General features: G+C 30.9%; 1 protein-coding gene across 13 annotated transcripts in view; it reads left to right on the forward strand.

Annotated features, from left to right (window-relative positions):
• The window catches only part of ssp3 (SCAPER domain-containing protein short spindle 3), a 168,446-nt gene that overhangs the window by 81,289 nt on the left and 59,370 nt on the right, over positions 1-27,787 (forward strand). For all 13 annotated transcript variants that reach the window (XR_013026326.1, XM_076494406.1, XM_076494403.1 and 10 more), the window contains 9 exons: positions 6,261-6,315; positions 10,635-10,761; positions 13,168-13,279; positions 16,863-17,003; positions 19,208-19,309; positions 21,853-21,906; positions 23,018-23,160; positions 25,698-25,779; positions 26,262-26,417. Coding sequence is in view for 12 of the 13 variants with exons in the window: in XM_076494406.1 (XP_076350521.1) it covers positions 6,261-6,315; positions 10,635-10,761; positions 13,168-13,279; positions 16,863-17,003; positions 19,208-19,309; positions 21,853-21,906; positions 23,018-23,160; positions 25,698-25,779; positions 26,262-26,417 (972 nt within the window). In the remaining variant the exon portion in view is untranslated. The remainder of the gene's footprint in view (positions 1-6,260; positions 6,316-10,634; positions 10,762-13,167; positions 13,280-16,862; positions 17,004-19,207; positions 19,310-21,852; positions 21,907-23,017; positions 23,161-25,697; positions 25,780-26,261; positions 26,418-27,787) is intronic.

A 27,787-nucleotide genomic window follows, 5' to 3' on the forward strand; every position in this document is an offset into this window, starting at 1 on the left:
TTGGCAGTGGCTCTAGAGGATAGTTGATCTATTCTTTAAGACCAAAAGTCTTTTGACTTGCATCAATATGCTTCTTCTGATCCTTGATGTTGTTGTGAAATTTCTCTAGGAGTTTTATTGTGTGGAAATTTGTAGCTTTCACATTAGTGGTGTGATAAGTTTTAAAAGTTTGATAGTAATGGTGGAGTTCTATATCTTTATGCATCTTGTGTTATTTTTGTTTAGCTTAAATTTTTTTGCCACAGAGATGATCATTATCAAGTGTTCACCTAATTTAGGGTTTCCCAAACCGTTTTGAGTTATTGATCCTTTGATGAACTTGTAAAGTCATCATAAACCTGTATATTCTTAGAATGTAAATTTAAATGGGACCTCATAGTCAAGAAACTTGTGTATATATAATAAGCAACTTTTATTCATCATGATATCATTAGGAAATATAAAATGTAAAAAAGAATTACAATGTGAATTTATACACTGTGGATGATTTGAGAAAAGAAAAAAAAAGGTCAAACTTGCTGTTGTTACTAGGCATAGAGCAGTTAGTTTCATAGGTCGACCATATCTTAGGGGACATTTTTACCCCTATTGACCTCGTAGGTTTTTGTTCTTTCTGTACAGTCTCACTGAATTCAGGAGACTGATATCAACCATTTTGGGAAACCCTGATCTGGTTCATAAAGCCAGCTTTTAATCTAGTCACAACAGCTGACCACATATAATTCAGTTCAAAATCTTTATAACAATCTTATTAACACAGATTTTTTTCAGTAAACAATTTTCAGTTTTATAGAAATTTAACTTTTATAAGCAAGGTGGTTGAAGATATTTACACTAGCAAAGATACTTGCTATTGGCAAGACATATATTTTGTCAGCTTCACATAAATGGTGCAAAGACGTGTGCATTATTTGTTGGCACAGGAGAACGTTGAATTATCTGTCACTACTGAATATCAGAAAGTGAAAAAAACAATCTGCAGGTTATATCCAAACATATCTGAAAGTTCCATTGTGATCAGTGGTCAAGAAATTGGAATATTTTCATCACAGACTGTCATTCAAAAACAATCCACTTTATAGTAGAGATGTAAAAATGTTTGAACATTTCTTTCAGCACATAAATTTAAGGTAAACGGAGAGTCTATTGTTTAATCAATTGCATGTTCTAAGTGTGTTACTCTAATGATACTGTTGTATTGTTTTTAATTCAAGAATCTGGAAAGTTGTATAATAACCAGGCTATGAAATAGGATCTGATCTTATTTCAAGAATGACCAAGTAAGTTTAAAATTTATTGGTGAGTACGTGTTTTGTAAACAAGATCATATAAACAAACCTACTAATAGAGGCAGAGTTTGAGAAATGGCCACAATCAGACCTTCAAAGCATCAAAACAACCTGACTGAGTGCATTTTAGTGGAAAGTTCGGTCTACTACGTCTAATATTGCATGTTAGAGTTTTAAGGCAACAAACCAATGCTATCTAAGGTGAACTGTCTTCAAGAATATGAAGCAATACTAGAAACACACTTTACAACACCACACTAGTTATACTAAAAGAATGGTACTCAGTGACTTTTTTTTTGTTATCTACAAGGACTTTTGCTTTCATGTAGGCCAACTAGCCACCTGTATTATCGTATAGACTCATCCTTGTGTAATATGAGTATTAAGGAAGGAAAACTACAAAATAACTAAATAAAAAATTAGATTTATTCCACATTATATCTAGTTTTTAATTGCAACCAACTTTTGATCTTATTTTGTAGTAGTCATCAGCTTGGTTGAACAACGAAGGATTGCAAAAATACAAATAAAAGTAGAAAACAATAATAGGGAACGTGTCTAGTCCATCATCTACTATTGGTAAAAAAGTACAGATTAACTTGAAAATAAGTAAAATTAAAACTGAATAAGTATGTAACAGAAGAAAAAGTGTGGCTGAAATTCCAAGAAAAGTTTTAAAAAAAAATTGCTTTCTGTAACTCTATATGAGATATGCTTGTTTATTTAATCTTTACTGAATTTTATAGAATATGTTTTAAATGTCTTTTTACAAATACTTATATTAAGAAATTTTAAATACAGTTTGTTTACCTTGTGTAATTAAAAATAAATTACCCTAGTAAGAAGTAATGTTCTATTGCTACCACCATCATCCTACATGAAAAACAATTCTTACTCAGAATATGGCTGTATCAGTCATTGATGGCATCCTGAAAGAAATGGATGAGAACAATTTTAATTCAAAATTGCTGTCATCATCTCATCATCATTTGGATGGGTGAGGAGCATTTATCTCAAAATCACTACCTTCCCTCACATAATAGTTTGTCTCTATTTGTGTTACTCACTTTATGCACAATATTTGCTCATCCCTAGCCTTGATATTCACACCTAGCTTCATCTAGGTGGGCTGGAGCATACAAATAAGCATGTAACAACTCTCCACCAAAATGAGTGTGATACACACTCCTAGTGCAGCTGACTCTCTTTATACAGTAGAGTACTTTCATCACTTCTTGATTTGGCATTCTAGTGTACAGTTATGCTTTAATTTTTCTCTGCAGTTTTTTTCATTTTCAGTCAATTTTATTGTGTTTGACAAGTTAGTTTGTTGTGAGTTCCTTTCTGCTTCACAGTTCTTTTTGAAATTTTTTTTATATTCCACATAATGAACTCACTTTATCATCACTGCAATTACTTCAGTCATAAGTCTGGCCACTTGAGATTCACTTCTTCTGTGGCTTTGATATTCATGCCTGCTGCTGAGGAGGTATTGGGAATGGTACTTTGCAAAGTGGAAGATCTCATGTGGCTTCCTGTATCCACAGAAATGTCAGTGATGTCTGGGTGAATCAGGCCACAATGGTGAGGATTTGACAACCTGTTCCTACCTCCTTTTTTTTGCATTGAAGTTCCATGCTATATCTTTTGGATTTACCTTGTCACTTTGTTTTTTTGGCAATGATTTTCCAGGTATGTTACCTTTTACCAATTCCTCGTTTTCTTTAGATTCATTCTCCACATTCATTCATTCTATGTCTTCATTGGATTGTTTCATATTTCCTCCTCTCCTGTTAAAGTTCATGCTGAATAATTTATAGTTTAATTACATACAGGTGCCAGCACATCTTATCTTCCATATTTATCTGACTCTCATGACCTATTATAGATCATATTTTCTGTATTTGCACTTTGAGACATTTGAGTCTTTGTTTCCAGCATGGGGATTTTATTTGGAGACTACTTTGAGGTTTTTCCCCAGCCCAGTTTTTCCACCTTTGGCTTATAACTCACTACTTTCCTCCACTGTCTTTCTTCCAGTCACCTTCCCTGAGAGGTTTTCAGTGGATATTCACATCATTATATTTTCCATCTTGGCTTTATCCCTACATTTGGTATTGAACCTTCTAGTTGTGGATGTTATGTTTTCACATATATTTCTCCCTGCTTTTTGTTTTATGAGCCCAACCTTCTCTTGCTTCAATTCTCAAGTCTCCTGCCACCTTCACCTAGCATCATCTTCTAAACAAGGTCTTCTTGCCAGTTTCAGTGTCAAGCTGCCAAAATGCTTTGCACCATGTTTTCTCATGTCAGTTTTGTTGGTGACTATCCCAGATTTTCTGGTGTGATATGACCACAGTTGGCCAGGCTTGTTCATCTGTGTCATCCAATCACTACAAGTCCCTGTATTTTTCTGATTGTTTAAGAAAGACTTTCATTCCCTACCCACTCACCCCTATTTTCCATATGTCCAATTTAATTCTCTCCTTCATACTATCCCTTTTTTTTTTTTTTTTTGTCAGTTTCCTTCCAAAGTGGTTCTAGATCCTTTACAAAATGAGTGCATCACCCTCCTCTGGAGTTTATTTCCCAGCTGTTCATGGTTCCTTAAAAGACTGGGGATATTCATTCTATTAGTGAACTATCCAACCTCAACTGCATCATTGACCTCACTTAGTTTTTATGGAGTCCTTCCTCAAACTTCAGTGTGCTTTCACTCCAGGTCTTTGGATGATGAAGATCATTGTCATAGATGCATACCTTCACGTCTGTATACCTCCTTCTTTCAGTTCCTTTGTTTATGGAGGTCAAGTTTTTAATTTACACACACTGCCTTTTGCTTTGGCATTGGCTTCCTGTGGCTTCTTTTGTGTGATTAGAGACTTTGCATGCCATCTTCAGGACCAAGTTTTGTGGTTCCATCATTACTTGGATGATTGGCTAATTTTAGCTCCATCTCAACAAGCTTCTCACTTGTACACATTTCCTTCTACAGAATGCTGTTTGTGTATGATGGTTAGTCAAACTGGAGAAATTCTGTCTCAACCAGTATCTGATCTGTTTGGGGGCATTTTTCAACAACTGCCTTAGCAGAACCTAGCCACCTTCTCTTTATTTGAGGTCAACAGAGCTCTTCTTGGGACTAACCTGGGCATCTATTGAAGCACTTATACCCTGAGTTCATGCACACATGCATACTCTTCATCAGGTGTTATACAAACAATAGAATCTTGTTCTGGATCCTTTGAATTCTATCCTCCTCTTTCCCTCCAAGGATACTTTGCCTGGTGACCCAACAGAAACAACAACTCAGCCTGTCTTATTCTGCCTCCTACCTGTTCAGGTGTACACCTCTTCACAGATGCATTTTTTATGAAATGGGAAGCACATACAAGTTCTCAGAAGACTGGAGGTTATTGGACAGAAGATGAATCTTCTTACCATTATCATCTTATTGGAACTTCTTGCAGCTTACCAGGCCTTAGATTATTTCCTACCTTTAATCATGATCCAATTTAGCAATTTTACCAATGTTTTATACATCCAATCAACAAGGGGCACACCTTCATGTTCACTTTGTTTTCAAATGTTGTATGTCCTTTTGGGGCCCAATCTAAACAAGTCAGCATTTACTTATCACATTTTGTGGTTATAAAGATAAATGGGAGCATTCCATAGATTCATTCCTTAGTGTTTGAAAAATGCATGAGGTCTGTAAACATCCCATAGGTTTGTTGTGAGTTGATAAAGTTGATTTGTATTGACTTAATTATTCTGTTTCTTTGTCAGTAAAACAGAATTTTTCTGGCTAAACTGAGACGTATTCATGGCGTGTCACTGGAGTGTGATAACTTTTAATCACTATGGTAACCTTTGTAGAAAGTAGTACATCAATATACTAAGATGTATTCATGGCATGTCACTGGAGTGTGATAACTTTTAATCACTATGGTAACCTTTGTGGAAAGTAGTACATCAACTGCCATTTAGATCAAGATCAAATTTGCTAAAATTTCTTTTGCTGTTTTGAATTTGCAAACAAGTAATATCCAGTTTTGTAATTTAATCATTAGAACATTAACTTAGCTTCTTAGTTACAAATATTTGTCTGAGAGTGACATAATAAGTAGAAAATGTTTCATTAATGCATGTGCAACATCATTAATTTAGGAAATGAAAATTGAAGTATTTGAGTTGTTGTAGCTAACAAAGTCACACAAAACTTCAAAATACCCATGATCTTGTCTGTATATGCAAGCAACAGCAACTGCATGATCAATGCCATGATAAATAATAACAGGATCTTCACTCGTAAGTATTTGTTTTTTGATAAGTATAGAAGGACAAGTAGTGTACTCAAAACAGTAGGTGGTACAAGTTTGGTGGAGTCTTTCATTATACTAGTGCTTCGAGCATTGATGTCATGGTGCTGATTAAATGGGAAAGACTGTATATCCTATGGAACAGTAGAGTATAATGGTGTATGACACTGTCTCTTTGGGCACATGTGATATATTTTGTAACAAAAATTAAATTGACACATCTGAAGGAAAACTTTCTCTAGTTTTATTTTGTACAATGTTTTGGGAAGATGCCGTACATCAGGCAATAAAGACTGTGTTATAATGCAATTAGCTCATAAACAGTCATTGAAAGGCAAGAAAATACAGAGATCTCTATCCAAGTGTTCTTCTCACATTTTCATAATAACTAACACTCACTGTAAAATATGTGCCAGTTGGTCTTAGCTGTGAATGACAGTAGAAGTTTTGGTGTATTTCTAATGTTCACTTTTCTGAAATATCTGTTGTACAATATATGTTTGTATACAAGTATTTGGGTACATTTTGGTTCTTAGATACTTGTGTTTTGCTAATGTAACTGTACACTGTATTATAAATTAAATTATATATCTATAACATTCTATTGTAACACAAAAAATAAATTTTTCTCTTTGTCATCCCTTTACAGAATCAAGTTGAAACTATGGAAAGTCCTGATTGGAATGATGCTTTTCTAGAAGAAGGTATAGTTTATAAGACATATTGGTTTCATAGTTCCTTTGGTTAAAAGCTCTGAAATAATGCTGAGTGTTATTTTATTTAATTAACATAATTTTTTTTTTGGAAATGTACTAAATATTCTCCATTTAATTTTTAGTAGAGTTTGATATTTATAGCCTGTATAATGTTTAACATGGCATATGATAGTTGTTGTCTTTCTAATGTTAAATGTAGGGTGTGATAGATTTAATCCATATAATGTTGAATACAAAGTGTGGTATTTGTAATCTATGTAATGTTGATATAGCTTGTGATTTACAAAGTTCTTCTAATTTGTACTGCAAGTGTGATAAATGAGGGTACTTTTTAGTAATTTTTGTTAAAGTACAGTCACTGTAAAGTAAAGGAAAGTAATTCTCTGTTCAGAGTGTGATAAATGTAGTCCATGTTATATTTGATTGGTAGTGTGGTAAATATAGTGAATAGTGTACAGATACAGTACTGTCTTCTGTTGTTCTGTGGCTAAAAACGCATTGTTTATATCATAATATGGACTTAACTTTTTCTCTTCAAACTCAGTTCATACCTTCTGCATAGTTTGCATAAAATTTTCCAAGGTCCAAAACAACTACACAATTCACAACTAATTTAGGGATGGCTAGTGCAGATAGCCCTCATGTAGTTTTGTGCAAAATTCAAAACAAACTAAACCATTATGACATTTTACTCTTTTGTTCACTAGCCAGTAATGCCACATTATGCTATCTCTGTCTAATTCATACCTCAGTCATTCTTTTCCAGATGTTATCGTGTTTTCTTTTGGAACTTGAGATGTTCACATCCAAACATTTTTGTACTGTATGAGAGATTTTTCCTGTTTTATTGTTTTTTATTTTTTTTTGTGATTTTAAATGTTTATTTTTCTGTTAATAGTAATCATGAGATTTTTGATTCTCTTGAGAATTCACCTTAGGGTATTCATGAAACTTCTCAAATTTGTCTTTAGGACATTAAATGTTTAGCTGAAAAGTAATTAGCCTCTTCATATATTGCCATGTTAATTATGCTCCAGTTTTCTGGATGAGGCTAGTAATGAGAAATGTTGATACTACTTTTATACCTGATCTCTGCAGCAGTTTTCTGAGCTGCTCCTCCTTGGACTGTTTAGAAATTATCTATTTAGTAAAAGGGGTTAGGACTAGATTTTTTTTATCTGTTCCTGTCCTTCAGTAAATATTGATTGAAAAAATTTCATGTTATCATTGTTATTTTTTTCTCCTCCAGAATTTTTACCACAGTCATTCTTGTGTGTTCTTGTCAATCTACTTGCTGCAAATTCAAAGGGTATTTGTATTTCTAGACAGCTTTTTTTTTCTGTTGCAGGGTTTGTTTCTTTCTGATGCTATGTATATATTAAATCACCTGTCAGTTTTACCCATGCCCAATATTCTCACTTTAATATTAATTGTACCAATCTCTTACAGTATCTTTTTTCCATACATCTTCTAGCTGAGACTCTCCACAGAAATTCTGAAGGGTTTTGTGGAGATATTCTTGCTCTTTTCTCCTCTGCTTTAACCCTCATATCATCTTTTACTCTGGCATTACATATGTGGCTTCTTTGTTCTTGAGACTTTAGAAGTTGTGATGTCTTATTGGCTTGGGTTGTTTGGCCCCATTTCTGAGGCTTTAGGTTTTGATATGATCCTAGAAATTCAAGAGCATTGGGTAACATCAGTCCAACAACAATACAGCTTTTCAAATACTGAAGCCTGCTTATCTCAGTCAGAACCTTGTATGCCAGCTTCCCAGCCTTCCCCTTACCAGATTTTACATGTTCTTCCTACTCAGTGTACTTCTTTTCATTGTTTTTGCCAACAGTGCAATCCCCTCGCAACAAGTGTTGGTGACTACCCAGTGGTTTTGGTCTAGTTGGAGCTTAACTGTTTGAGTTTCTTCATTAATGGCATTATTTTATTGATAATTAATAGGTATTTCAGATTTTGTCATAAGGACTTCTTGTCCAGTTTCTTTTCCCACTTCTCACCTTTTCTTAACCTATTTCCTTCCCTTCTCCTCAATCCCATGACCAGTCAATATCTGTCCAAAGCAATTCTGTCATGAATAAAGCATGATATTCAACCTGCTCTTCATCATTTCTGGGGATTTTATTCCTGCCTTTTTGTTATCCCTCAAAAAGTTGAGGATTAGTGGCTGGTAATCAATTTATCTTGCTCCAACCACTTTTTAACTACTTCAGCTCGTTATCATCGAGTCTGCTGTCACTAATTTTGAACTGCGAACTAGAGGAAAGGCAACTGATTACCAGCACCCACAAACAACTGTTTAAATTTAAACAACTGGCTATTTAAATATTACGTGTAATGTAAATTTATATTTTTTTGATTCTAATTTATAGCAGGTAACCGTATTTTTATAGAGAAGTATTAGCAGTTGAATATTAACTGGGAGAGTTAATTAATTTCAGAGGATCTGAAATTTCTTATAATTCTTTTTTGTAACAGAAATTAGTAATTGCATTCTTTAATGTTTTGTAAGTAGTTGCAGATGGGGGGAGGAGTCAAGGGGTTAGAGACCCATTAATTTTTTTTCCACAAATTATTTAAAAAATAGCCAAATATCAAAAGCACCATTGGATGTGAGCTTTTTATTTAATATGGCTGTTAATTACCATAAAATATTTTTGAGGTTTTCTGACAATGTATCTGGGTTTTAAGATTTATTTTTATTAAGGTTATTATCATTTAAGACACCTGCAACTCTTACAGAAGTGTTTCAGAATTGATTTTTTTTCATTTCTTAGAAGTTAGAATTTTTGTGATAAAGATGTTTTACGCATTGTTGATGTCTAAAATAAGTAAAAATGCAAATGATATGGCTGTACAAGTAACAACATTTAAACAATTTTTTAATCAGTATCATGTTTATTGGTACCATAATATTTTCCCTTATTGTCATTATAACTATTTAATTTTAATTAAAAAGTTTGAAATAGTTGGTTTTATTTTTATATTTGCATTAGTCACATCACTAGAAATAAAAATATAAATTTTGAAATTGCTGACTGTTACAAGTGGTACTTTAATTTATACGGGTTGCTTTAAGACTATATTGTCAACACTTCATTAATCCAAGATACTATATCATTATAGTAAAGGTATTTTCTTATATATATAAAGGAGTGCTAAAACCTAAAACATTGATTACATTATTACACAGCTAACACTTAAAAATTAATTATTATTCTTTCATTGGAAACAGATATTATGGTGACTAGTGTCAAGAAGTTTAATGTTATTATTTGATATTTTTATTATTATGTTGCCCAAATAACATAAAATCATCTTCATATTAGACAGATTTAGTTTACTGTTTAGTTAGTATGTTATTCAACAACAAAATATTTTGATGACTGAAATATTTATTGAATAGTAGTTTTATCTTATTCAAATAACCTACATAAATAAATTGACTATTTAATTATTTTTAATTGCAATTGTCATATGTTTTAAATAAGATGATATTACCTCACCTGTGATAACAAATTTTAAACCAAAATGGTTTTTCACATAATGTTTAAATGGAAACCTTCTAAAAAGGTCTCTGGTATGAAACAAGAGTTGTTTGAAAATGAAAATAAACAATTTGAATAAAAATAGGATGATTAATGCCACATCAAAAGTTGAAAAGTTGGGTTCAGGACAAGTGTACTAATTAAATGTAATTGATTAATGAGCCCATTATTTAATAAACTAGTAAATACCACTAATCATCCAGCTCTACACAAAAGTATAAATATGAAAAAAGTGTAGCCTGTCCTGGTTGGATTCAAAGTATGGTGAAATTGTTTTCTATTTAGTGCATGCTCACTTGTACTTGTACTCTGAATTGTAGAATAGTTTTTTAATGCAAAATTCCAATGTTTTCTGTGTTAAATTACATCTGTAGCTTTTGAACACATATTCAGTGATTATACTACAAACAATTTGTTAATATGTATTCTTATACACAATTTCAAATTGTTTATAAATGTTAAACATCATGAAATGTTCAGTACAAGAGTTGGTGCAGTAATCAAGCCTGTCATAAACAAGGTCATGTGTTGAACATTATTTAATTTTCAGAACAAAAGTAGGTCGATTTATGAAGTTTATTTCAAGATAATCAAATTTTAAACTTTATTTAATTTTCAGGAATAGGTCGAGTCATTAAGTTGATCATTATAAGATCAACTTTTAAACCTTATTTAATTTTCAGAAATGGGTCGAGTCATTAAGCCTATTGTCACAAGATCAAACATAAAATCTTGTATAACTTACAGCTCAGGAGTGGGTTCATTCATTAGGCCTTTCTTGGGGTGATCAGATGGAATATCTTGAACTGGAACTACGGACTCCTGGCAGAGCACTCCAAATGCATGAAAAGTTATCTTCTCCCTACAGAAAAAAGTAATTTTTTTCCTTTTGTATTAAAAATTCTGAGGAATAAAACATATTGCAGAACATTTTTATAAGCTGTACTTAAATGCTGTTAAAGTCTTCAGTTAAGGTGATCCTTTAGAAATTGCAAGTTAAATTTGTTTTTAAAGTGAAAAGCAAGCCTGTATTGTAACTAATAATACTATAATTTATACACAGTGCATGAATTTGAAAGTTTACTAATTTGTTTGATGCCACTGAAACTGGTGTTTGACTATTCATCTTTGAGAATTTTTAAATAAGATATTTGCCAGTTTGTCTCTAAGAATTCTCTTAGTTTGACAAAGTTCAAAGTATTTAGTATGATTTAAAATGTTATTGAAAATGACTGTTGACCTTATACAGACAAGTTCTACAGCAACTCTGTATTATTATTATTATTATTATTATTATTAAGATGATTTTGTGTTGGATTAATTTGAAGTATATGAAATATTTACTTAACTATGTGTGTGATATGCTACACCTGACATGCATTTTTGCAAGTCACTTTACTATTCTACAGATATACAAGATAAATTATTACTACATAAATTATCTTAAGTTTTGTTCTGCTTTAAAATTATCTTGTGCCATGATGTATAGCTTGTTAGGATATGATGATTGTAATCACAGATGGCCAGATGAAGTTCTAAATTCTTGTATGGAATTTAGAGAATTTTGAACAGAGTACTCTTGGTGTAGAGAAATCTAAATGGATAAAGTGTGATAACAGGAGTTTACAGTTGGTTATTTAGAAATTTTATTCTGGAACAAAGTGTTCTTGATTTAAAGAAATCTAGATGAAAAAAGTGTAATAGCAGGAAACTACATTACCATTAATTACTTAAAGACTTTAATCATGAACAGAGTATTGTTGAATTAAAGAAATATAAGAGGATAAATTGTGATAGCATGACACTTCGTTACTGTTTGTAATTTTAAGACTGATTTTGAATAACATATTCTTGGTGTAAATAAATCCAAATGGATAAGTTTTGATAGCAGAATACATTACTGTTGGTAATTTTAAGACTAGGCATGACCAAAGCATGTTTGAAGTAAAGAAGTCCAAATGCATAAACTGTTTGTAAATGTAAAGCTCATGTAATTAAGGCCTGCTACTCTGAAAAAACCTCTTCACACAGTTTAGATATAATTTTCAGTTCTATGATGTGCTTTGCCAAATTGGTTTTCATGCCACTAGTCTTGTAAAAATTCCTGTTTAATTTCCTGTAAACTTGCATCACTGCATGATGATCTCATCATTCAGTAAAAGTCCTGTACTAATAGAAAAACAACACACCTCCATGTACACAAACTCTTCTCTTCCTCCACTTGCACTCATCAAACTTCACTTAACTAATTTGTTAAGGTAAATGGGGAAGATTAAAGAATGATAAATCTCTTAAATAAGATAATAATCTCCCCAAATGTTTTGAAGAAGGTTAAGGATTGGATATGTAAACCACTTAATAATTATGTAGTGTATTTTATAAGTTATTAAATTGTTGTCAGGTGCTAGAGGAGTGGAGGTTGGCTAATATTGCTTTTTTTCTTTTTTTTTTCCCAACAGAGGTAATAAAATTGTCCCAGTAATTATAGACCCATTAGTCTTGCATCAATTGTGGTAAAGTTTTGAAAAGACTGTTAAAAGATGCTTTGCAAAGGCATTTAACAATGTTTAGAATTTTGTTGGATAGTCAAAATGGTTTTACTAAGGGAAAATCTTCCTTACAAATCCCTGCCATTACATACTTTTGGATGCTCTTTGAAAGGAGATTATCTAGCTAATGCATGCATGGGTCCCTCTACCATCTGAATGTGGGATTCTAGTTAAACTGTGTTTGGAAATGAGTTTATGGAAATTAATATTTTCCTCACTTAAATTTTTTTCCCCATTACATACCCCCAACCCCCATGCACATTTCCATCTGTCTTCCCCACTTCTGGTCCAAATGTTTACTTGCCTCATGAAAGAAAGAAAGATTCATAAGTACATAATGCATAGTGGGAGTTGGTGTACATGGAGATGTCACCCCCCATTGATTGAGAGCTTTATCTGCATTGTTAACATTACCATGCAATGGTGCAAGTTCACATGAAATTAGGCAGGAGTGCAAATATCTTTGGCAGAATATTAAAAAGAATATAGGAAGATAATTGTGTGCAGACTTGAGTAACTATTGAAAATACATTTTCAGGTAAGAAAAATGTTAACTTGTGTGACCTAAACATTTGGTTTGTAGCCATACTGTCAAATATTGTTTAAAACATCTGATTTAGAAATAAATAACCCATTGTGGTTTATGTGGTAAATACTGAACTGCAAGCACTATACTTTATTAACAATTCAGTTGAAATATCATAGTTTTTGTTTTATAACTTGAACTGTAGATCCCGTTCTGAAACCATTCGGCGTCATGAAGAGAAGTTGGCCAAAGCTCAAGAGCAAAGAGAAAAGTTCTTAGAAGAAAGAGCTCATAAATTTAAAGATATAGTCAAAAAAGTAATTAATCTTTTTAAAAAAAGTGATTATGTTCAAATAAGTTTCATCAGAAAAATAATATAATTTTAAGTGCTGTTGAGATTCAGAATTTTATTTAGCTGCAAAATATATTTTACCAATTTCACATTCATAATCCATAATGATGAGAAAACCCACTTGTAGAGAAAAATATATATTTAAAAACAGCTGGTATGGGTAGAGAAAACTCTACGTAGAGGAGCGAACAACGTTTCGACCATCTTCTGTTATCATCAGGTTCACAAAGAAAGAAAGAGGTAACTGACCAATAGTTAACCTATCAATGGACATTCCTAGCAACCTATTAATAACCCCCATAGAATTCACCAGGATGAAGACAAACTTCATGTTCAACAACCATAACTGTATTCAAACAAATGGCCTAAGCATGAACAATCCAATATCACCAGTTCTAGCCAATATTTTTCGAACATAAGTTGAAACACAAGCAATTAATACAGTATTACATAGGTACAGATATGTAGATGACATTGTTTTGATATTCACATCTACAGAACACATACTTAATTTTTTCAATCACATTAACTCTATACATCCCAACATTAACTTCACATGTGGACAGGAAGATAGCAATCAAATATCATTTCTTAACCTCAAAATTACAAGAACCGAAAAGAGAATTTAAAACAGAAATCCACCGAAAAATCACCCATACTGGACTATACATTCCTTGGGACTCAGCACATGAAACAAAACAAAAACTCAACATAATAGAAAACCAAATAAATGCAGCCATAAATCTATGCTCACCAGATAAAATTAATGACGAATTAGACAAAATAAAACAATACTTCATCAACATCAATAAGTTTCCTCTACAAACTGTAGAAAACATTATACGCACACACCTAGACAAAAAGCAAATTCAGCTAACAAAAGTAAATGTATCCCACAAATTAAAATATCACAAAACTGTATACTGCTGCATACCATATATTCCTGACATCAGTAGAAAAATAACCAACATTTTGCAAAAACTAGCAACAAAATATGACATTCCAGTTAATACCAAATTTATTCAAAAACCAGGCACAAAACTGAGGTCTATACAATGTAAAAACAACACTGACATACACCACACCAACATTATTTATAAAATACAATGTGATAACTGCCACAACTTCTATATTGGAGAAACAAGTAGAAAAAAGGAAACCAGATTGAAAGAACACAAAAAGTCACCTTCATATGTTTTCGAACACTGCAAATCATATAAACACAACATAACCATAGAAAACACCCAAATACTAAATAAAGAAACAAACATAAACAAACGCAAAATTAAAGAAGCCTTACTTATACAACAACTTAAACCCAAAATAAACCAATACAAAGGAACACCTTCATACCTATATTAATATATAATCAAACATCTGAGCATGCCCTACACACAATTACACAACTGCCTTCAAACATGTGATCAGCTATTGGTCAGTAACACTTTCTTTCTTTCTTTGTGAACCTGACAATGATCGAAGAAGGTCGAAATGTTGTTCGCTCCTCTACATAGTTTTCTCTACCCACACCAGTTGTTTTTACCTATATAATGTTACATTCAGTAAAATTGGTATAATCATCTTCCTGACTAACATAATTTTTGCTATAAATACAAGCTTTGAGGTACCTCAGTTTGAGTTTCATTATTATATGGTCTTAAAAATATTTATATATATAAGAAATCATCAAAAACAGACTTAAATCATATATGTGAATATCTGTGTGTGTGTGTATTTCATTTTTACATCATGAAGTTATCCACATTTGAGATGGAACTGAAAAACATTGTTAACAAAGTTTAACCGTATCACCACAGGTAGTTGTTACTACATATGACACAAGGTTTCACTATCTTACTTTCAAAATTTTATTAACCTACTTTCTATTTATGTTATATAAATTAGTATAGCATAAAATATTAGCCAATAATCTATATTTTAATAGTATATAACTTTTAATACTCTAAGGCAATACTTTAAAAAACCCTGAATTCTCCATGGTGTCACACTTTCTCTAGACATCTCCCTCTGTTTTATCAACCACTGTTCTACAAAGTACAAAATTAAATGTAAATTTCTTACTAATAAATAGTCATTGCTAAGACAAACTATAATTTTTATAACCTTCAACATTGTGTGGTTACAGAGCTGGTGAATAAAAAATCAGACTGCTACTGCCACATTCTCTCTTTCAGAATTTGTTAATACTTCTCTTATGTTTAATTGCATATCACCAATAGAAAACCAAAGTCTTCATCTATCAAATAACATTGTGTTCTGAAGAGATAACTGTCAGTTTCATTCAGGGTAAAAGCTTTGTTTCTGTGTAAAAACTAACAACTATCATGGATGGATTTATAATAATTCTTGTTGCATATTTTAAAAGCTAGAAATTGTTTTATAGTTAGGGGAAATTGGATGAATTTTTGCATGCTATTAGTCTATTTCCTTTTGTGCATTATTTAATTAAATAAATATTTAGTGAATTACTATAATTAGTACAAAGAAAGTACGATTAAGTTTTGTGAACAATTTACAGCAAGAAAAAAAGAATATTCTGGTAACTACTTTGTTTTTTTATGTTTATTCCTTTTTTATTGTTATAAAAGTAACTAAAATGTAAAATAGTGAACTTTTTTAGGTTAGTTAAGATTAGATAAAATAAATGATGATAATGGTATTATAAAAATGTTTTTTAAGGTGCACACACACACAAGCAGCTTGTAGTAGCTGAAGCGTAGTATAACTTGATAGTGTAATGTAAGCTGTACTTTTTGTGGGTAATTTACAACTTATAATGGAGGAAACAGTAGTGAGAGACAGTTCAATTGTTGATAAAATTTAATTACAATTATATGTGCACTTTTACAAGCTTAAAGTTACTTAGGGTAAAGAAATGTTACAATTTAAAGTCGTTTTAGAAAAAAAAAAGTTAATTTAGATTTAGATTTTTTTATGGTTATGAGGTCAGTCATATTGACTGATCCCATATAGAGATATGGTAGTTAAAATAAGAAATAAAATATAAAATTTGACTGAAAACAAAACATCTGAAATGTATTTACACATCAGAAATCTGATATTTTTGAAATGAGGAAAAGAATATTTAATGTTAATATGAAAATTACTTTGTGCATGGACTATTCAAAACAAATATTGAATATGTATTTATGGACAAATCTGTATTTCAATTTTTAAAATACTTCACAAAAGATGTGTTTTTTTTATGTAACAGACGTATAATGGCAATTGAAGGACTGCCAAATTCTATGAAGATAAATACACTATGAAAACTTTGTTCAAAATGTGTATTTGTTGTATATTTTCCCTTGCAAAAACCTTTGCTGATAAGTTACATTCTACTAATATCCTAATTATTTTTGGTTTTTTCTTATTTTAACATTCTATTAGTGTCTTGAAACTTGTTTTGTTTCTCATATTTAAATTTGAAAAATAAGTTTTGTTGAACAAGACATGGAAAATCCAGTTGATTTTAATGCAGTCATTTCCAAGTGAATATAGTTCTTATTGTGTTAGTAATCTAACAGGCAGAAGAGATGAAAGCATGGAAAGAAGAACAAAAGTTACAGAGAAGGATAACTATGGAACAGAAACTGTTACGTGCTGAGCAAAAACGAAAGATACAACTTCAGATGATTAAAAGGAAAGCTCATGATGAGGAAGAGAAGGTTTGTTTTTATCTGTATTTATTTCAAAAGTTAAGGAAAGTTATATTTTACTTTCATCTTTCAAATAGAAATGACAGAGCTTCATCTAATTTTTGTTACTGAATGCAACTTTTTGGATTTTGCTGTATTCCATTGAAAATACATTTCTGTTAAAAGTTTTGTTTTCTTGGAAATGTATTTATAGTATATTTTCAGCAAAAGACAAGAATAGTTATAAATTAATATTCAGCATTGTTGTATTGTATTGTTTCTCATATACAACTTGTGTATTTCATTTAATAGCTCTAGATAGAATGTAGTTAAGAAGATGCAGCTAAGTGAATCTATCTTGCATATTGCTGAAACTACTGTAATTAAATTATTGTACATGTGTTTTATTAAACATCACATTTCATTGTGGAAAACATCCTACATTATATCGTAACTTCATATTACTGGAAAATGGGCTGTATTTTCATCTGTTTTTCTATATATGTAAATGAAGAAAGTAAAGAAGTACAGATAGCATTGAATTCAATACTGAATATGAAAACTAACTATGTAAATAATCATGAGAAAGTAACATTGAATTCAGTGCTAAATCTACAAATAGTCATGGATTGTGAATAATCAGAAGGTAACACTGAGCACAGTACTGAATTTGACACTAGTCATGTGAAGAGATGGTAACCTTAAATCAGTACTAAATATAAAAATTAATCACATGGGTGTGAGGAGAAGGTAACTTTGAACTGAGTACCAAGTATTTATAAAACTAGTCAAGTGAAGTGAATGGCCATGAGAAGTCTGCATCTCTTTATTCCAATCCATGTTGACATATGTACAGACAAATGCATGTGTTCAAGTCATAATTTAAAAAAAAAAAAATGGTACTAAATCTAAGATCTCATCAGGTGAATAGTTTAAAGTAGGTAACTTTAAACTTAGTACTGAATCTACAAAGTAATTTCATGAATGGTCAAGATAAAGTAATTTTCCATTCAATAATGAATCTACAAATTGTGAAGAGTATGTAACTATGAATACCATATCTAAAACCTAATGAATAATTAAGAGAAAATAAATTATAGTTCACTGTTGAATCTAAAATCCAGTTGTGGATGGTCAGAAAGTAACTGAGTACTGAATCTGTAAACTAGTCATGTGAAAAATCAAGAGAAGGTAATTGTTGTTCAATATTTAATACAAAAAAATTAATCCTGTGATTGGTTAAGAGAAATTTTTTATTCATTATTTTATCTTTCATTCCTTTTTTTAATTGTATTTTCTAGAGTGATTTCAATTACTTTGAGGTGTTTTAATTGCATGTTTTAATTATATAATAAGCAAGGTTATCAAGTGTTAAACACTGTTGTGTTTTGATCTTTCAGTTTTTCAGTAAAAATCACTGGAGTATACATGTTATTTGTTTGAAGGTATGAAATTTAATGTAAAAAGAGATGAGTTCTGATGTATTTGTTGAATATCGTAATTTGAAATCGTTAACCTGGGTATTTCTACAAGTAACCTAGAGCACTTTGTTTAAGATACTGTGGTGAATATTTCAAAAACTGATTAGTTTTGCATTTAATTTATCTACTTTTTATTGATCACTTTTAGTATTTATGTAATTATTTTTGTTAGTGATTCAGTTCATTTATGTTATGTGGTAGAATGAATTATTCAAAGTGCAGTATTATTAATAATAAAGATGTTTTATTTCTTTAACTTCAGTTTTACAGCTCTTGTGTTTGATGTTTACAAATAAGAATGACTGTGAAAATAAATTATTTTTAATAAAAATTCCACTTTTATAGTAATTTACTTTCTCTGTTCTTCATTGAAACTCTAATATAAATATTTTATAAGCCAGAATTTAATAACTGGCTGATTATATTATGCTCTGATTATTTGTAAACTTTACATAATGCTTGGTGTAGAAACCAAAATGTAGTCTCACAGCAATCCTTTAAAGACAAAACTCTACTCATCTCATACTGACTGACAGACTCACTAAGTCAGTAAGCCAATCCAACAGATTCAATGAATAACCCCAACCAAATTTACTTTTACATGGATCAAAGTTTTCCTAAACTTAGGTGTGATCTTAGTACACATAATTCCTCCAATCACTGAACATTGAATTATTCTAGCTAAACAGTATGGTTTCTTGAAACAACTGGATTAAAAGTAGAGGTTGTAACAGTATTATTTATCTGCTACAGGTTAATGAAATAGCTTTCATCAATACACTAGAAGCACAAAACAAGTGGCATGATATTATGACTAAACGAAAAGACCATGAAGCTCGGTTACAAGATATTCAGGTGAGAATTTGAACCCGTTTTAATTTCCATAGAGCTGAATCAAATTTTAAAACAGAAAATAACATGGTTTTTTAATAGTCTTTTGTCAGAAGTATTAAGTTTCTGTTTGTTAGGAAAATAGATTTTTTTTTACAAAATAGGTGAGATGTTTGATTCAATAAATTACTGAAAATCTCAACTTTACTAAGTAGGACTTTAATTAGTTCAATCTGCTAAAGTTTCTTTAAACACATAACAGATTTATTAATGGTTTGACAATAATGGATATAGATATACATTTCACTTTATGTGACACTGACAGGAGTGTATTTAGGTCCAGGGAAGGAGAAAGGCTAAGAAACAATTTTTATCTGCTTGGCCTGAAAGAGTTTCATTTGTGTAGTAAAATTGGGAAATATTTTGGAAGAATAAAAATTATAGCAGCTATGAATAAATAAGTAGCTGTGTTTCAAATATTTATAGTCACTTCACCTGTCCTCGTTGAATTTTTATGAGTTATAGTTCTATTGGTGAGTAAGTTTAAAGTTTGAGGAAAATACAAAATACAGTTAACATTGAATGTCAAATTCCTATTAGATTCAACACTTTGCCTTATTCATGTAAAATGCAAGTATTTATGTGTGCAAGTTTAATTAACACTTTTGCTATGGCCTTTTTTTTTTTCAAGTGTCATGAAAGTTTAGGGGGTTACATTCAAAATTTAATTAAATTACTATCTTGACATGATATATAAATATATGTAGCATAAAAATATAGTTAATAATTCAAGTTTTAATTGTATACAAGTTTAGAGTTTTTAAGTTTATAAGGGAATATTTAAAAACTATCCTGAATTTATCATAGTATGAGAATTGTAACATTGAATCTCTAGGCATCCTCTGTTCTCTAGTTTATATATATATATATAATTTAGTGTAAATTACTTTTTATAATGGTATCAACACTCTGGCAAAGCATAATTTTTATAGCCTTTGATATTATTTGATTACAAATCAGTAAAATAGAAAGTCAGACCCCTCTTACTTCACCTGCCTTTCACAAATTACTATTAGCACACTCTGATGTTTAATACCATATTATTTATAACCAATAGAAAGCCAAATTTTAATCTGTCAAAATATATTTTGTGTTGTATATATGCTGTGCAGACAGTTGTCTATTTCAATTCTAATTCATACTTTACTCCCATGGGAAATGCATTGACAAGCTTAGCTGAATTTTGCAATGGCTCTTTTTGCATAGTTAGAAAGTCCAGAAACATTATGAGGGTTATAAGGCATTATCTACTTTTTACATGTCATTATTTCATGTTTTCTGGTGCATTTTTAAATAAAAAAATACTTAGTACAGTAGTGTCATAAGTATAAAAAAGTAGGGTTAAGTGTCTGTGAAACTTGACAGTAAAAAAGAAAAATATTCAAGTATTTTTTTATTTATATTCTTTATTTATTATTATAAAACTGAAGTTAAAAATTAGAAAATTTATGGATTAAATAATGTTAAATAGGTAAAATTAATAATAATAATGATAAAAAATTTCACATAGTATGCTCACAAGTAGTTCATAGTTCCTAAAATCTCACTTGTGTGAGATTTAGTAGTTCCTAGATCAATTACTGCTTGAAAGTGAAATGATTTTAAATAGTTTTCTTTTAAATTAAATAATGATGCATTTTGCCTAAAGATACTTATGTTTTTAGAACTGAAAATGTATAATAAATACTATTCACTTCTAATATTTTAAATTTTAATAACATATTAGAAAAATTTCGTTTCTCGATATCATTGCCAGCTTGAAAATTTAAAATGGCAGTTGCTTATATCATGTGCTATACCTTTGACAAATTATTTGTAACTTTTATGGTGGGAATATTAGTTAAATACAGTTCAAAGGGCAATAAAATTTAAGTATAAACAGACCTATACTGTTAGGAGTTAAAACTATTTAGGATAAACAAATGTAGTTTCACAAGTTTTCTTAAATGGATATGAGATCAGTCAAATTGACCAACCTGGCATAGAGTTAGATGAGAGAAAATAACAGATAAAATGTGAAGTTTTACTGAAGAAAAAGTTTTAAATTTATTATCCAAAGATTAGAGATTATCCAAATGAAATTTGAGATCTTTCAAATAAAGTATAATATATTTTTATTTCAACATGAAAATCAATTTGCACTTGGAGAAATCAACACTCTGACTCCACATATTTATAGAGAAGTGTTTTAGTAAAAATACTTCTTTAATTACTGTGATTTGTTTTCTGCAAATAGTGCTTAATGCATACAGAAAGTGTACAAACTTTTGTGAAGATATCCAAAACATATTTGAAGTTATAATATGTAAACTCTTAACATCAGTTTGGGGTAAATTTTTATGTCAAATTGACTGAGTCCATAGTGAAAGAGCTTATTTCTCTAGATTCTTCCATAAAAGCTGTTGTTAAAGCTTCATGTTTGAAAGATCACAATCTTTTTATAAACAGTATAAATTTGTACAAAATTATCAGAGAAAGAACAATTTTGATTTTTGTTTTCTTTTCAGGAAGAGCGACAAAGAAGACAAGAAGAGAAGGCAGCCAAAGAAGCTGCAGCTGAAGTAATAATACTCTTAAAGTTACTTTATGTTGTACTTTTATGGTATTAATGAGGATGATCAGAAAAAAAACATGGAAATAATGTGTTAGAAATAAAACAAACCCAAAGTGCAGTTTTGGAGTAAAATATTGTTCTTATAATTGCAGTTCATCTCTAAGTTAACATATGAAGTACATTCATATTATTTTATGTTCAGTTACAGGTGATCTTTAAACAAACATTTAAACTGCACTGAAATTTTATTTAATGTTCAGTTATTGACCATCATTAAATTAAAATATGAACTGTATCAAATATTATTTTATATTTTCTCGATGGCTTAATGGTAGCATACTCTGACTATAAACCTTAGAATTCCTGGTTTGTACCTCTGCCATAAAATAAGCTCTGTACTCTGAGAATGTTTATGTCATTTATAAGAAGGCAAGAGTTGATAGTAGATGTTGTTGAATAGCTGACTTCCCTCTAACCTATCATTTCAAAATTAAGGATGGTTATGTGCAGGTAGTTCTTGTGTAGCTTTTTGCAAAAATTCTAAAACAAATTGTTCAGATAATAACTTACATTACTTAAATGACATTATGCTGATGGGGAACAAAAATTGATTTTCTGTTAACCTTGCTAAATTAGAAGGAATTTGCTATCATTATGACTTTTTATAATTTATAAGAACGTTTAGTATAATTGTTGTAATTGTAAGGAATTCAATGTTAATGCCTTTTATAAGACTTTATGTTATAAAGACTCTACTTTAATAATAATAATAATACTGATTGTTGATTTCTCAACATTTTAGGAGAGTAGTAGATATGAGTGTTTGTTATTGATGTTAAGCTAATATTAAATTAATATTTTATTCACTGTTTTGTAACCCAGTAGTACCTAGATCAATTACTGCTTGAAAGTGAAATGATTTTAAATAGTTTTCTTTTAAATTAAATAATGATGCATTTTTCCCAAAGATACTTAGGTTTTTAGAACTGAAAATATATAATAAATACTATTCACTTCTAATATTTTAAATTTTAATAACATATTAGAAACATTTTGTTACTCGATATCATTGCCAGCTTGCAAATTTAAAATGGCAGTTGCTTATTTCTGTGCGTTAGGAACGACGTCGTGTATTAGAAGCAGAAAGAATAGCCAAGTTACAAGAAATACAGGAGAAAAGGAAACTAAAGGATAAAAAAATAGAACAACAGCAACAGGAAAAGGAAAAAGAGAGGCAAGAGATAGCCAATCAGAAAGCTAGGTTAGAAATATATGTGGGATTATATACAACTTCTCAGTTTCTTATCAAAATAATGTTATATTTTATATAGATTATATGTTACTTTTATATATTAACCACAGTTGCAGTAGAAAGGCTGATTTATTAGAATCAAAAGAAACTCAAAACAGAGATTTTAGTGAAAAACTGTTATGGATCATTAAATTTAAAAGAACATCTTTTTGGTTTTGACTGTAAAATATGGCTATATTTATAAGGCCATCTTGATTGGCCATTATTTGGAAAATGTATCCTTGGTGACTTCTGCTTACCATATAAGAATTGAAACAAATTGTACAAATAGACAAAAATATTTATCCTAAAAACAAATTTAATTTGTACACGTTCACCTATTTGCATTACTGTAGTTCTTAATGCATATTGATGGAGAAATTTATCGAACGTATTCTGCTATGTTCTCTTAACTGAGTACATCTGAACAAAATCAGTGCAGGTATCTGCTGCACATATTGTACTGTCTTCATTGCCTTCTTCCATAAAATAATGTCATAATCCATCATTAAATTTGCTGGTAAGTCACTTGTTCAAACTCAGGTGTGGTTATCCTCATCACTGTTCTGGCTTTCTGATGTTTTTTGGTCAACAATTTGATCAACAATTGCACCTTCACAATCTTCATTTGCATTGTAATGCTGCAGGCTGTTATCGATACATGCAAACTCTTCATAGGTTTTGACATGTTGCACTTCTAAAATTGCTTCATTTTCACTATCATGATTCTTGGGCAACTCCAAGACAGAATGTTTAAAACCACAGTGAGCAAAGCAATTCTGAATGGTCTTTGTGCTTATTCCTCTCTAACTATTGGCAATAAACTGTACTACTTGTGAAAGATTAATCTTTGCACTTGTTTACTTAGTTGTTGAAGATGATGCCAGCATATGTTCTTCAACTTCTTCGAGGATGTAGTGTACCAATTTTCTACGACACAAATTTTTCAACTTTTTTATGATTCCTTTGCACTAAGGAGGTGGTATTAGATGGCAAATGGATATTTTTCAAACAAGGTAAGTGGGAGAGTGCTGCACAATTGTCATGAAGCAACAAAAGTTTTCTTGATGTTAATTGCAATTCAGTGTCCCAATTCTTTAGCCATTTCTCAAAAATTACAGATGTCATTCATTGCTTTTTTTGAATCAGAAAGTGTTGTGTGCTTGTAGATCACGAAGCTGCAGGCCTGTTTCATTGGCATTGGAGATATCTTTACAGAATTTCTGAAGCAGATTTGGCAATTTTTTGACTTTCACTGTTCAGCACTCTCCTTTTCAAAATGCACTTTCTTGAATTTAATGCCAAACCTAGATTTCCATTGAGACAACCAACCATCTATTGCTGTGAAATCATTGTGACCCAGCTTTTTTAGCAAACTCTTCTGGCTTACTCTTTAGCATTAGACTACTGACATGCACACCTTGTCCAGTTACAATAGAGAACCACTTATTGAGAGCCTCCTCAACATCTGATCTTTTCACTTTCATTTTTGAGAATTTCCTTCTCCTCCTCCTTTATGTAAGATCCATTTGTTTTGCAGTTTATCTTGCTGCTATATTACCCATGCTATTGTAGATTTCAGCACTCCAGCTATCTCAACCAGCTGGCATTGACTTGTGTTAGACAGTATTATTTTAATTTGGTGCAGAAAAGCAATTTTCTCAGCAAGCATTAAATCTTTCTATGGCATCTTTGAAGGAGCCTGACATGTTACACAAGCGACAAGGATCCAACTGATCCATTCAGCAGCCACTGCCAAACTAGAAGCAAAATATGGCAGCGGTAAAGACAAACACACCAATGAGTCGGTCAGCGACGACTTGGTAACAATCCACAGGTCACTTTGCAGTACAGCACGCCATGATACCAGCACAATTAAATGGTTTGGTGTTCAAAATAAGCAAAACAAATTTGGGTTATATGTTTGATTGATTTTTTTATTCAAAATTTGTTCCAATGAACGGCCATCCTTATTAACTGGTGGCCCAGTTAACTGGAATCTACTGTACTTGTTTAATTGCATACATGCCTGGGAAGTCAACATACAGTAGTTCAACATATGTCAAACTGAAAATAATTTTTGGCTTTTTTTTTCCACTAAAGACTAAAATTTAGCACATGGACAAATATTATTCGTTTGGTTTAAAGTGCTTATAGCCGAGTGTAACAGTTTAATTACATGAGACTTCTGAAAATGTTATTTTGCCGAAAATCCAGCGTAAAGATACTTTATTATATTAACAATTATGTGAAAACTTTCTATATCCCATCGTAAGCTTTCTAGAAACAAATGCTGGATAACCTAACATATTTGTGCTTGTAAGCTAATATGCCATGACTTACAGATCATCTGTAACTTTGTGAAGAAAGACTGTTTTTGTTCTTAACCTACTGTTTTAAATTGAAATTTTTGCATAATAAATTGTTAGATAGTTGTTGGATTCTTTTGTAGATAAATGCTGCAGCCTTAACTGTTATATTATTGAGTATTTCTGTCTTATGTTTAGAGACAGAGAAATGAGATTACAAGCTCTAAGTGCAGCCCAACAGGCCGTAGTGGAAGGGCTCCAGAAGAAAATTCAGCAGAAGGTAAAACTTTTGAAAGAGAAATGTAAATTAAACTAAAGAGTTATTGTGGATATTTCATTGAGATTCATTTTTAGAATTTTTCCAGACTAGAAGTAAAAGTTCTCTTCAGTAAGTATCTTAGAATAAAGTTCACAACTTCAGAAATGGTTACTTGACTAAAATATTCTTTGTATTTTATGTTTTGCTGAACTTTTTTAATTTTGTTTGACCTGACGTGTGCAGTAAAATATTTCATATAAAATATTTTTTATGCTTAATAAATAGAAGTGCTGCAGAAATTTGTGGACAAAGAAAGAATGATGCAAGTACTTACTTCTATTATTAAATGAAATTACTAATTTGAGATCGTATCACATCTTTCTGCGTAAGAACTGTTTTTCTTTTATTTGCCTCTGTCGGCTTTATTGCAACTTACTAAAAATTTTTAGTCTTTTGTTAAACTGTATGTTACAGCTTAAAGTTTTGCATCAATTCATATTTAGCAAGAAGAAAGTGCCCGTCGTCACGAGGAAAACATGGAACAGATACGACAGAAGGCTTTTGAACTTAGTGTTCGACGATATTCTTCTGTAAACGATGACGTGCCACGTCTTGTGCCGTATGAAGTGAAAAAAATGTGTATTTTGTGTAATGTGTTGGTAAGATAACACCTGTTTTATTCCTTGATCTTTAATTGAAGAAATTATTACACAAAAAATAAAATTGTGAAGTTGTTTTTCACTCTGAATTGCGGATCTCTCAACTAGTTGTAGATCAAAACTATTTCATGTTGCATAAAGTAATTAGATGTCAGGTTGACCAACTTTGTTTATTTTTTACCGTCATTAACAATATTGTAATGTATGACAAAAAAGTGAGTCTTATCTGTTTTTGAATTTTCAAAATGTCATTGTATTGACTCTGGGAGAATTTCACTTCTTATCAGTAATCTTTGGGATAAAACTGAAGTTATGATGCTCAGCTTATTTATTATTAGCCTATATTTTTATATAGATAAAAGATTAAATTAGTAGTATAAATTTTACTTACATAAATTAGTTGAGGTAAGGGATGGGCATTAATATCAGATAGAATACCACACTAAGGTTCGAGCAACTGATTTTACTATGAATATCTTATATATTGATGAGAACTGCAGCTCTCGCTGAATCTTATGCGTAGTCTGTAAAATGTGTATTTTTTGAAATAGTTGATGCATGTAAATTAGCAGTTAAGCAGTTGATTACAGCATTATATGTCAAAAGCAAGAGAAGTCGCAACAAAACTAAGTGAATGAAAACTCATCCAACATGATTAGGGTTAACCTTGATAAATGCATTCACTGAGTAAGCACTGGATTATTCTATATCTTGTATGTTAGTGATGTAGTTTGGTTGGAATAATGTGTATCTGGTATACCTACAACTCATTTATGATTGTATTAATTTATATCTTGTGAGTAACTTCGATCTGGTGGACTTGTCTGTATCTTGTATGTCAAAAGCTCATTCCTGGTTGTGACAGGCAGGTGTTTTGGCTAGTCATAGGAGTTATGATATGACTTTACTGCAAGTCACACCAGATTGGTATTAGGTGAAAGTATGCTGTTGTAAGTGGAGCACACAATTCTCTAACTTAAAGAATTTTAGTATTAGACTAAAGAATGAGTCTGAGAATGAAATTCCATCCACAAATATAAATGTTATTTTTATTCTTTGCTTATAAAAAATACAACTTCTCACATTAGATATTTAGTTGTTTCCTGTAATAATTCCTTTACAGTACTCATTAAGTTATTTATTTCTGTAAATTCTTAATCAGCATGATATGCAGACTTACTACAGTTAACAGTTTCTGTCGTCAAACTTGCTGTAATTTTTTAACTGCATTAGTTGATCAGTTTGACTTACACCAAAGTTGAAGAGGAGTTCTGGCTGTTCTTGTAAATTGGACAACTTCAGAATCTCGAACTTTCAGAAATTCAGTTAAGTGAACTTTCCTTTTGTCTTGGAGAAATCTGAGCATAAAG

Source organism: Tachypleus tridentatus, chromosome 3 (genome assembly GCF_004210375.1).
Source record: "Tachypleus tridentatus isolate NWPU-2018 chromosome 3, ASM421037v1, whole genome shotgun sequence".
Classification (NCBI taxonomy): Eukaryota; Metazoa; Arthropoda; class Merostomata; order Xiphosura; family Limulidae; genus Tachypleus; species Tachypleus tridentatus.